The sequence below is a fragment of the Sinocyclocheilus grahami genome, unplaced genomic scaffold, assembly GCF_001515645.1.
Source record: "Sinocyclocheilus grahami isolate Dianchi unplaced genomic scaffold, SAMN03320097.WGS_v1.1 scaffold119.1, whole genome shotgun sequence".
Taxonomy (NCBI): domain Eukaryota; kingdom Metazoa; phylum Chordata; class Actinopteri; order Cypriniformes; family Cyprinidae; genus Sinocyclocheilus; species Sinocyclocheilus grahami.
In genome coordinates, this window is record NW_015505298.1 from 748468 (window position 1) to 761770 (window position 13303).

General features: G+C 36.3%; 1 protein-coding gene across 2 annotated transcripts in view; it reads left to right on the plus strand.

Annotated features, from left to right (window-relative positions):
• LOC107589713 (ankyrin repeat domain-containing protein 13B-like) overlaps positions 1-13303 on the plus strand; it is a 35556-nt gene that overhangs the window by 10825 nt on the left and 11428 nt on the right. For both annotated transcript variants that reach the window (XR_001609700.1, XM_016278215.1), the window contains exons 2-11: positions 1511-1646; positions 2422-2546; positions 2960-3005; positions 3113-3256; positions 3489-3711; positions 3925-3991; positions 9678-9759; positions 10540-10604; positions 10731-10861; positions 12687-12844. Coding sequence is in view for 1 of the 2 variants with exons in the window: in XM_016278215.1 (XP_016133701.1) it covers positions 1511-1646; positions 2422-2546; positions 2960-3005; positions 3113-3256; positions 3489-3711; positions 3925-3991; positions 9678-9759; positions 10540-10604; positions 10731-10861; positions 12687-12844 (1177 nt within the window). In the remaining variant the exon portion in view is untranslated. The remainder of the gene's footprint in view (positions 1-1510; positions 1647-2421; positions 2547-2959; positions 3006-3112; positions 3257-3488; positions 3712-3924; positions 3992-9677; positions 9760-10539; positions 10605-10730; positions 10862-12686; positions 12845-13303) is intronic.

Consider the following 13303-nt stretch of genomic DNA (forward strand, 5'->3'; position numbering starts at 1 on the left):
TGTCATCACTTTCATGTTTCTTCAAAATCTTCATGACTTTCTTTTTTCAGTGGAACACAAACTAGGATATTTTGAAAGAAAACGGATGACAGTGAGCGATGATCTTATTATAAATGATCCTCCCATAAGGAGAATCATAAACTCTTTTGAAACTCTCAAGACTGTCAGTGACATAGTTGACAGGCTCGAAAGGGGCCGAGAGACTGAGAGAGATCACTCGGATAAGAAGCTGGAGGAACGGCATGTCACGGCACTGGTTTTCACAAGTGTGGAATCACAGTGTGTTTAGCGCAGATCTCAGTTTGAGTGTGGAAGCATTTCTCACTGTGGCTGTCAGGTGTCATGTGAGCGCGCTCTGTGTCATGTTCGGGTGTGGTGCCTTAATTATCGCCTGTCACTTTTCTTTTTTGTCACACTCTTTCACTTCTGCCTTCTCTTCCTTTTGCCATTGATTCTTTCCGCATAGCAGGTAGCCAGAATGATGCTTGTTTTTGCTTGGCATGCTTCTTTCTGAAGGCTTTCTCAAGATTTGCAAATACTGCAATATTATCATAAATACATTTTCATATTTTTAAATTGTCATCACTTTCATGTTTCTTCAAAATCTTCATGACTTTCTTTTTTCAGTGGAACACAAACTAGGATATTTTGAAAGAAAATGGGGTTCAAAACAGAATTCGATTCAATTGAATTGGTGTAGACAAAGACGCATATATATATTCTTCTAAATATATTATTTTATGTTAAAAAGATGAAAGTCATACAGGTTTAGAACAATAAGAATGTGAGAAAATAATGGCACAATTGTCATTTTCTTTTGTTGAAATATCCTTTAAAAAACTTATTTTTTTATCTTATCTGCATGTCTTTCCCTTTCCAGTTTTTTGGAATAGCATACTAGTCATTCATTTCATAATTGATGAACTGTTAAACTGAATTGAATCAACACTGACTTGAGCTGAATAACAATGCTATTGCTTTCTGTAGAGCTGATTATAGCGGAATTAAACTATTTTCATAATCTGATGAACAGTGCACTATTGTTGAAATGAACTGAATCAACACTGAACTGACTTTAGCTGAATTATGCACTATTATCTTAGAGCTGAATTTGCTAATGAACATTCACACTGTTATTGAACTAAATTGAATCAACATTAAACTAAATTGAGCTGAGAAAGACACTATTGTCTGGGAATCCAGCATCCAGCACTACTGAAATTACAACTTTGATGAGGCACAGTGATGTTTAAACCTCTAAACACTGATTAACAGAATGGCAGAAAGAAATAGTTTGAACTTATAAAGGGGGAATGTAATGGGACACAATTCAGGTGTTTTTCAAACCTGCATTTGACCACAAAAGTTCGCCATCTCTGGAGAACATGCATCAACTACTACGCCACAGCTCTGACAGATCTCTGTTTAAGGGCAGAAACAGAGAATTGTGTTTGTGAAATATTTTACTGCATGAAGTGGTCAATAAAACAAATCTCTCTCTGTCTTAAAGGTTGATTTAGAAGTGTTGGACCCACGGGGCCGGACTCCTTTGCACCTGGCCGTCACACTAGGCCATTTCGAGTGCGCCCATCTGCTAGTCCAGCATGGAGCCGATGTCAGCAAAGAAAACAGAAATGGCTGGACAGGTAATACAGCGAAAAAGCCTTTGCATTTTGAGAGGGGATGCAGTAATTCTGCCCAATATGATAAGCTGGTCATTATTTACACTACCGTTCCAAAGATTGGGGTCAGTACAATTTTTTTTAATGCAAAGTGCATTAAATTGAACAAAAGTGACAGTGAGGACATTTAAATGTTACCAAGAATCCTAAAGAAATGTTTCACAGTTTCTACAAAAACATTTAGCAACACAAGTGCTTTGAATATTGATAATAATAATTCTTAATAATAATAAAAATAAGAAGAAATGTTTCTTGAGCAGCAAATCAGCATATTAGAATGATTTCTGCAGGATCATGTAACACTGAAGACTGGAGTAATAACTGCTGAAAATTCAGCTTTGCCATCACAGAAATAAATTACATTTTAAAATATATTAACATATATTAAGAAAAAAAAATTGGTGTAGAAATAATTTTCACTCAGAAATTGCTAGTAAATTTCCCAAACAGTTGCGAGTAACATATAGATTAAATGTGAAATAAAATGCAGAAATAGTATTTTCTTGTAAAACATTCTCCAATTATCTTTTTTTATTTACAACTTAGTTACAGTGTACAGGTAAATTTCGGCATCCCAACATTATAGTGCACTGTATGACAAATGGATGTTTATTTAATTTATTAGTATTTTTAAAGATGATCTTTAAGTGAGCATTAGATGACAACAAAGCTATTCTAAATGTAAATATATATGACACATCTCCTAATTTTGGTAACACTACTTTACCTTCTGTCTCAGTGTTGCAGGAGGCCATCAGCACACGTAACCCGGAGATGGTGCGGTTGGTGCTGCGTTACCGTGACTACCAGCGCAACACTAAGAGACTGGCAGGGATCCCGCACCTGTTAGAGAGACTCCGACAGGTCAGCCCCAGATGTGCCTTAATAAACCCTGAACCTGTTAATGACAAAACAACAAGCCACCAGCTTAACAACCACCTGCTGCCTACACACCTGAGCCCTTCATTCCAGTAGATTCATGCATACAGATACACAAACAAACAGGTTTACGGGAAACCGCTGGGTCTACATCATTGTTTGTTTACAAGACCTCTATTTTCCCTTTCCTTACCAGTTTTCTTAAACCCTGGGCGCCCCGTAGCTCTTTTCCTTTTGTTTATGATGTATGTGCAAGCGCTCTGGTTCTCCCCGCTCCTCATCTCTCTAGGAGTTTTATTATTCATGTCTTTCCCTGCAGAGCGATCCGTCTCTTGCTTTTGCCCTCCCACTGTATGCTCACATTCACTCTAACCTTCTCTTCCCCTCTTGCCTTTCAGGTGCAAGACTTTTACGTGGAGATGAAATGGGAGTTTACGAGTTGGGGTAGGTCATATGTGCCCTAAAAAAGTGTAAATGGCATGTTTGGACAGTGACTTCCTTGTTCCACATCCTCATGTCCTGCTATTGTTGAACTCTCCCTCTATTTCCAGTTCCTCTCGTGTCTCGTATCTGTCCGAGTGACACATATCGGGTATGGAAGAGTGGTCAGTGTTTGCGGGTGGACACGACGCTCATGGGATTTGAGCAAATGACCTGGCAAAGAGGCAATCGCAGCTTCATATTCAGGGGTCAAGGTGTGTGCGATGGCTTTTTTCTTGCACTGAACGACCTTTCTTTTTCTCCACCCGTTACTTTTCAATCAGATTTGGGTTTGATCTCCGCTTTTGTTCTCGATGCCACTTCTCGCTCAGTGTTCTTTCAAACAAGCCATCATTGGCATGGAAACAACCTCAGTCTCACTTCGCCACAGTCTCTAATTGGCTTCCATCCGTTCAGTCTCTCTCTCTCTCTCCACCTGTCACTCAGACTCCAGCGCTATGGTAATGGAAGTGGATCATGACAGACAGCTGGTGTTTTGTGAGACGCTGCCTTGCCTCTCTTCCTCTCCCGCCTCACCCTCCACCAGGCCGTGCACAACTGCTTTGAGCCTTCTGGGGGAGCTGCAACCTAGCGACGAACAGGTGGCGGCCCGTCTATCCACTCCCGTGGTGGCCACACAGCTAGACACAAGGAACATCTCCTTTGAGAGGTGAGCACTTAATAACAATTGCCAAGTCATTGTTGGCAATTAAACTGTTCAAAAGCAAGGGCATCGTAACCCTTTACTGTGGCTGTTCTGTTAAGCCAAGAGTGTGAGCCAGCACTTTTGGACTAAGCTTCATCATAAAATGTGTGATATTGGACTCACCTCTGTCTGCATGGCACGTTGGCAACCTGGTAACATGCCTGAATGTCTCTGCAGGAATAAAACGGGCATTCTTGGCTGGCGTAGTGAGAAAACGGAGGTGGTGAATGGGTACGAAGCAAAGGTACAGCTTATATCATAATACAATATTCAGTGGGTACAAATGTCTGAGAACATATTGAAAATTTTGGTTCAAATCTTTTTGCTAAAAGTTGTAATAATATAATTTACAATGATATTAAATAAGAAACATGCAAAACAGATACATTTTCAGACTTTTGGATGTCATTATATGGTCAAAAAATGTAATTTATATTTTCACCACCGATATATTAAAAGTTGTATATTAAATAGTACATTGTACTTTACCTGCACACATACAATACACTCACATAAGGCAAAATATAATATATAGCAAATCTCAGCTGTGTGATTGTTTATATCGATGCAAAATGCAAGCTGTATTATCGCACAATTCTACACATAAAGCTGGATACATATTATATCCAACTTTGTCTGCATACACACAGTATACTCACGTAAAGTGATATGTAGCAAATATCAACTGCCAATTTTTTTGTCGCAAAATGTCAAATAATGTTATCACGCAGTTGGATATATAAGTATAATACAAATTTCAACTGCTTGATTGTTTGTATTATTGCAAAATGTAAACTATATTATCAACCAGCTCCAATCTGCTAAACGCGGCTATAAGGGATAGAGATATTAAGATATTATAGACATTAACATCATGATTTTCTGTAAAGCTGCTTTGAAACAATGTGTAATGTGAAGAGCGCAATACAAATACATTTTATTTCACTTGTATATGTACGAACAGGCATGGAAACATTCAATTAAGAATCACTACAGAATTCAGAAACACAAAATGTACTGATGCATGTACAGGAAATTAAACACCTTAGCTGATAAACCTTTTTCAAGTTCAATATCTTTATTTATCTTGACAGTTATCCTTGGCTAATAGGAAGGCTGTTAAGGTGTGTGTTAATTAGCTGGCAAACTGGCAAATGTGACTAGTCCAGTCATAGTCATTATTATTCATTGTTGTTGGTCCTGCTTTGTACCCTACCTGATTGAAAAAAATCCAGTCTTTCACTCTCCCTGTGTCAGTTTGAGTCTTGTTAAAATTTTAAATCCCCGCCGCCAAGATGTTCCTCTGTCGGTCACGGATTATGGAAAGGGAAACTTAACTTAAATCTATAGGGGTGGTTGGATTTATTCACGCACATTACAATTATTTAAAATTATTTAAAGCTTCTTTCTTTTCAGATTCTTATTTACAGCATTATCTTAATAGGCTGTATATTAACTTATTGGGAGAAAACCGGTTGTTCTATGTGAAATCAGACATTTGAGCACCCCTTTATAGCCAAAACAGCATGATCATAACACCTCAGCGAATATTCGACTGTGAGATTGGTAGTCGAATCAGGCTTCTCCTATCAAAGCATCGAATCTTCGACTATTCGGGGTCACCCCTAAACTTTATAAAACTGAACATAACTTTTCCAGAAACGATCAAAAATATGCCATTACGAAAGAAGAAAAACGTTATGAAAATGAAAAAAAGAACTCAGTCGCAAAAATGTAACATGCTCTTCAAATATACTTAATTCTTTGTTGACAATTTTCAGATTTGTTTTCACGAATCGTGGATTTTGAATCCGTTGCCACAGATTTCGCTTACGCTTCGCAAATTTTCGTTCACTGTTTTGGCACAAACCTCTCGTGAGGGCGGGCTTAACAGCGGTCTACTCCGATTGGCTAGTGAGATTTTTGCTGGACAGCTGCTCTCTGGCCTGGAAGTACAGACATCAGTAGTGCGAATATTGGAAAGCTGACGTGCCGTGTTAAGTAACTTTTACAAACAAAACTAGTAAGTCTCATTCATATGAAATATATTTTGTGTGATCATGTGTTTTAACTAGGGCTAGGCAAGTTAACGAGTTATTATCGCGTTAACGCATTAATTGATTAACGCCGACAATTATTTTATCGCGCATTAACATTTTTTTTAAATTATGAAAGTCTGTTGCTCACTTGCTCTGAATACATATACAGACAAACCATGGGTCACAGGAGGGGTGGGATGTTGATTAGTACTGGCTTGGGATGGGTGTCATCACGCGTCTCAACCAATGAGAGCATTTGGGGTGGGCCTAAGACTGCAGCAGCTCTCATGACTTCTTCATAAGTGGGAAATAGGACGTTTCTGATAGCGCGTGAAGTCAGCAGAGAAGTGCTCTCGCTCAGCACAGTGGAGTGCATCGTTTTGTTAACTTTGTGGTTTATTATTTTGAGTCGTTTGGGACGCGGTAACACACTGCCCTCTCACAATATATTCCTTTACTGATCTATCACTTTTGCCGCTCAGAAATGTTCACGCATTCATGCTGCACTTATCAGAAGTTCAGCGCTCCGACACTACACATCCACCAACTGAACCTCGCTCTGGCCCACATCTTCCAACCGAGCCAGAGACGGCTAAACGAACCGCGGCACGGAGCGATCGCACTAGTCAAACGAACTGGGATTTGGGAATCAAACGCGCTCGGGCACGGTTAAGATTGCCCCTAGTGTGGGTACACCCTTTATATTTAATTTGATTACATTAATGCTATAAATTGAGATTTACAAGAAATATTTTAACTGCTATGTAAAAGGAATACTGCTGTAAAAAAGCACCTTATTTGTTTAAAGTGTTTGCAAGCTAAATGTTATTGCACTTTTGTTCATATAGCAGGACTTTTTAAATGAAAAAGTGCACAATACACTACTTTTGAATTCATTATTGAATGTTGTGCATAACAATGCGATTAATCGCAGAAAATCATGCGATTAATCGCGATTAAAAAAAATTTTTAATCGTTGCCCAGCACTAGTTTTAACCAATAAATATCTCATCTTACATTTATATCCATTTATTTTCAACACACCCGCACCACATTTAAAAAGAACCCACCTATATTTTTCCTTTCCAAACAATGGCAATAATTGTGTAATACTTTTAATTAATGTTTGAAAATATTATTTATAATGCTATATACATCGTAAAAAATGAAACTAAAACGAAACTAAATTTTATTGCAAATTTGAAAACAATATTAAAATAAAACAAATTTTAAAAAATGCTAAACTATAATAACCTTGCTTTACATACAGTATAAACTGTTTGTGGGTCATTTTGGAGGACACATGTGAAAATGTTTTTTAACATATGTATAACACTAAATTGAACAATACTCTCTTATATATGTTTTTTTATTCATTAAACTTTTTCTTTTAAAGTAAGCATTTTACATTTTAGACAAGTGCAAGTTTGTTGCTTAAAGAAAAAATTGTCACATTTACAAAATCAGGTGATTGTGTTCACCCATCTATGCAAATGTATGTTTATGTAGAGATCAAGGTTATTATAGTTTTGCATTTTTTAATTTGTTTTATTTTAATATCGTTTTCAAATTTGCAATAAAATATAGTTTCGTTTTTATTAGTTTCAATAATAATTTTGTTAGTTTTAGGCAAGTTTAGTTTTTATTTTGTGAACACATTTCTATTTCGTTTTTATATAGTTTTGTTTCAGTTTTAGTTTTAGTAATAGAAGTTTAGCAGAATTAACAGATCACTTCCGGTGCGCAGACCAAAGAAAGACTTTAACCTTATTGACGCAAACGTCTAGCTTATTCGTGTGCACACTCTGCAGTCTGAAGTTCTATTTACAATTCGATTTGCAGCGTTGCGCATGATAGCCATTCGCGCAGCAGCTGAAGTCAATGACAGCTTAGGGTGCACTCTTTGCTTGCTTTCTGTAGCCTATACAATTTTATTTTATAAGTTTTATTTTTAATGCTTCTATAAAGGACCAACGGTCATGTATAGGCCTACTGCAGAGTTTAAGGAGAGACAATCGCATTTAACAGTAAAGGCCTATTTAAATATGTTCTTTTAATTTATGAAGAATTATAAGTGTGTGGTTTATGCACATTTTTTCAAAATAACCTGGCAGATTGTTCACAAGATGTAGGAAAAAGTTTTGTATTGTTTACAGAAAGGATACGCGTTCTCATCTTTTTTTCTGTTAATTATGTTGCGCTGCTTGTCTATTTTTCTTCAAAGCACCGACTTAGAATGCATAATGTTCGTTTGATTTCTTGTTACATGAGAAAATAAATAATTTTGCCTACCTGATTGATGTAGCAGATTTTTTGCGAGTGCCGTTCGTGTTGCAGTCTTTATGTCAAACAGGTCATGTACATATGGGGGTAGAATTGTTGCATTATTCCAAATAAATATATTATGATCCACAAATAAATGTAAAGAGATTTACAAAAAATTTTACATATTGACAAATAGAATGAGATCCACAAATAAATCTCAGAGATTCACAAACATTAAATTCACAAATAAAATGAGATTTGCAAATAAAAAACATATTCACAAATACATTTTTATTCATTTATTCATTCATAGCCATTCATTTGTGAGTGTGCTGTACATTTGTAGATCGCTCGCTGTGCATTTGTGGATCGCTCGCTGTGCATTTGTGGTTTTCAAACATTTCTAGCATCAAGACGCTGAAAATCCACAAATGCGTGGACACCACCCACCATCTACTCCAGCCAATCAGATAACAGCCACACTTCGCTGAACAATCGTAGCACGTTCTCGGTATATCTAATCACGTTTTGCTTTACAATCAGGGAGGTCTCTTCCTGAAATAACTTCATTCATAATATGCATTGTCTCAAATAGGAAATTTAAGGGCCATAAAAATTGATACAGTAAAAGATGTTTAAAATTGTATTTAGTTAGATCATTAGACTGTGTATCAAGCCAAGTCACACTATATTTTACATGCCTTTGAAAATGCCAGAGAAACAGCGCTTTAAATCACGGCTGTGGAAACAATGCTATACTGGATACAAACGCGTTATGGAAGCGTCATTCAAGATGGAAAGAAAAGCGTCAAAAAGTAACAGACTAATAAATATGCGAGTTTGTGTAATAAGTTAAATTGCTGTTAAACAACAGCCAACATAACAGTGTTTTCCATTTTTTCCAGTGAAGCAGTTTGGATGAGATGGATATGAGTAGCTATGTGGATCTAACGATGTATATAGCATTATAAATAATATTTTCAAACATTCATTAAAAGTATTTCAAAATTATTGCCATTGTTTGGGAAGGAAAAAATATAAGTGGGTTCTTTTTTAAATGTGGTGCAGGTGTGTTGAAAATAAATGGATATAAATGTAAGACAAGAGATATTTATTGGTTAAAACCACCTTGATCACGCAAAAAATATTTCATATGAATCAGACTTACTAGTTTTGTTTGTAAAAGTTATTTAACACAGCATGACAGCTTTCCAATATTCGCACTACTGACGTCTGTACATCCAGGTCAGAGAGCAGCTGTCCATTAAAAATCTCACTAGCCAATCAGAGTAGACTGCTGTTAAACCCGCCCTCACGAGAGATTTGTGCCAAAACAGTCAATTAAAATTTGCGAAGCATTCAAAATCCACGATTTGTGAAAACGAATATTTGAATATTGTTAACAAAGAATTAAGTATATTGAGCATTTCACTGTAAATGCTCAGAAAATTCTAACTCCGCTTTAAAGTTCTTTATCATTTGAAATGTCAAGACCATGAACAAATTTCATGTGTAGGATGATGAGTGAATGTTATATTTCTGTCATGGATATAATGTGGCAGATTAACAAACAAATTATAAAAACAGAGTGAACTAAACTCATGTTCTCAAATGTCTTTGCTTCAGGTTTACTGTGCTTCTAATGTTGAGCTAATCACACGAACACGTACTGACCATCTCACCGACCAGCATAAAACAAAACCCAAAGGTATGTTTGACTGAAGGACTGACCAGTTTGTTTTTCAAATCAAAATTTGGTTATGTGCTCACATTGGCATTTTTGGCATATTTTCAGAAATTACAATAACACATCGAAAATAATCATTTTATTAAATCAATACTATACCGTGCAAAAGTTTTGGGTCAGTAAGAGTTAAAAAAAAATAAATTACTACTTTTATTCAGCAAGAAAGCATTAAATTGATCAAAAGTGACAGTAAATTTAGTTTCAGCTTTCATTAAAGAATCCTGAAAAAAAGTGTATCATGGTTTCCACAAATGTATTAATCAGCACAACCGTTTTCAACACTGATAATAATAGGAAATGTTTCTTTAGCAGCAAATCAGCATATTAGAATGATTTCTGAAGGATCATGTGACACTGAAGAGTGGAGTAATAACTGCTGAAAATTCTTAAAATATATTAAAATAGAAAACAGTTATTTAAAATGTAATAATATCTCAAAATATCGCTGATTTTACTGTATTTTTAATTAAATAAATGCAGTCTTGCTGAGCATAAGGCAGAAAATACAGATAAAGAAATTTAGTTTTTGAAGCGCATATGCTGTTTTTTCAACAAAACACAATGAACATGTGTATTGGTGGGCATGCCATAGTGAATATGAATATTCATTATTTCTATGCCCACTCAAATTATTCCCAAACAAACAGCGTCTTTGTCTTGTCTACGGTTACTGTGATGTAATACAGATACTTGGGATTATGCACGTCTTCTGTAATGTGACCTGCTGTGTTTTTGTCTCAGGCGGCAAGACTCCTCTACAATCCTTCCTGGGTATCGCTGAACAGCACATAGGGCCTAACAACGGAGTGAGTGAACAGAGCCTGTCAAGAATTTGTTCATTTATCATCAAGACATCTAAAGTGCTTGTCTAGTATTATGTCACTTCAGTAGCCTCAAAATTAAGTGTGTGTGTGTATATGTGTGTTTTTCAGCACACTATGGTGACTCAGATATCATGCCCTGCAACGAACCCTTTGGCCGTGACGGCTGAGGAGTACTTTAGTCCCAACATGAGTCAGAGAGACATCGGCCAGCCCTGTCACCTCACCACCAAAACACAAAGGTAGTGCATCAATCCAATACTGCTTTCATTTTCATTTTGAGACACATTCTAAATAAAATGGTTCTTTCACATTGTTATGCAGTTTCTGTTGTGTGCTGAGTGGTTGCTTATTGTAAAAAGAGTTCACAATCCAGATTGTGGTCTTTTCCTGATCCCCTCTCCATTTGTTTCTTGTCTTTCCTCAAAGAGTCTTATCAACTGTAAACAATAGTAATAATGGTGCTTACTCATACAAAACCATTACTAATGAGACGTGTTCCTCTTCAAATAGTTTCCTGATGCTGCTTTCAAGTGCACCTGGGAAGCTTTCAAGTTGGAAACAACACAGAAGTAGCCTAAACAAAACAAAAGAATTGTATTGTGAATGATAAATCTGCATTAATATATCTAAATTTAAAATGATGAAAATTTTAAATTTTCATCACATTTATACATGGTATCAAAATTAATGTTTAATGCTTAAATAAGACTTTGCCTGGTCATTATTAATATTTGCAGAACTCCTAATTATGATATTTCTGACTGTTGGTATTATTAACTAAAACAAAAACTGTTAAAGGGGTCATATGATGCTGCTAAAAAAATATTATTTTGTGTATTTGTTGTAATGAAATGTGTTTATGTGGTTTAAGGTTAAAAAAACACATTATTTTCCACATACTGTACATTATTGTTTCTCCTCTCTGCCCCGCCTTTCTGAAACGCGTAGATTTTTACAAAGCCTGAAAAAGCGAGGTGTGCTCTGATTGGCCAGCTATCCAGTGCGTTGTGATTGGCCGAATTCCTCAAGCGTGTGACGGAAATGTTACGTCCCTTACCATATTGTGATGCCTGCGGCAACCACATGTGACGACCCCGGGCTGGACTCCGCTTCGTCCACGGTGAAAGCCGATCCGGCGATTGACAGCGCGAAGTTGAAGTATTTCCTCAGCGACCAGCACGGATCAGCTCCAGGCATGACGAAGCGATATCGTCCTCTTTTGGAAGACCAAACAAAGTAGTTTCGCTTTCACAACGAAACACACAGCACCTTCACGACATGGCGGCAGCAACAATACTACAGCGAGAATAAAAGTTACGCCTTCTTTCTTTGCGTGAACATTTTGGGCAGCGTTATGCAAATCTTCCCACATCGTGACGTAGACATGTGGAGGCGTGCTAGAACGAGCCGTTTTAGGTAGTCATGGTCGACTCTTAACTTTTATAAAGAATATCTCTTTGGATTTGAGACTTTAGTCTTTGCAACTTTACAGATCTTCTTTATGCACCAAGAGCTTGTAACACTTCAAAGAGAAAGGAAAAATTTAAATCGAATCATATGACTCCTTTAAATTTGTTTTCAGTAATTGAAATTAACTATATTTTACTTGACAAAATAAAATATAAATATTAGATTACAAACTTAAAATCAAACTTGAATCAAACTTGAGAAATTGAAAATTTGAAATGTTGCTTTGGCAACCAACTGAAATAAATAAGTTGAAGTACTAAAATTACTAAAACTAAAATAGAAATAAAGCTATATAGAAATATATATGAAATATAACACTAACTAATATAAATGACAAAAGCACATAACAAATGTAGTTAAAAATTAAAATGAAAGTATGAAAATGAAAATATAAAAATAAGAGCTAATTCAAAATATGAATGAATACTATAATAGCATATAATAAATACTACTTAAAAAACACTGCTCCACTTGACGGGCATATGAGATTACGCTGCTTCGTTTCTGGACACCAACTAACATGTCAGAAAAAACTGCCAAGACTGTATGAGGTCACGCAGGTGTCTTATATGTACAGTATGTTTTTTCCCCCAGGTTCAAAGCCAAGATGTGGTTGTGTGAATCACACCCTTTATCTCTGTCGGAGCAGGTAGCTCCTATCATCGACCTCATGGCCATCTCCAACACACTGTTCGCCAAGCTTAGGGACTTCATCACCTTACGCCTACCTCCTGGCTTCCCTGTCAAGATAGGTAAGATAGAGAGGAAAAGAAAATACTGTGCAGGAACATACTACGTGCCTAAAAAAATGTTTTTAAATTGGCAGATTTAACTTAACATTTCTCAGCAAATTTGTCTCTAAAGTATGGCTAGGTAGCAATCACAAACACATTTAAATGAACAGTTCACCCAAAAATTAAACTTTACTCACCCTCAGTACATCCAAGATGTAGATGAATTTGTTTCTTCATCGTAACAGATTGGGAGAAATGTAGCATTTCGTCTTGCTTACCAATGGACTCTGCATTGAATGGGTGCCGTCAGAATGAGAGCTCAAATGGCTCCATCAATTAACATCTTATGAAGTGAAACACTGCATGTTTGTAAGAAACAAATCCATCATTAAGAGGTTTTTATTTTCTTTTTATTAATTTCAAATCATTCCTTTCGGCTAAAATATGAGTCCTCTATGCATAATATTGCTTTCTCCA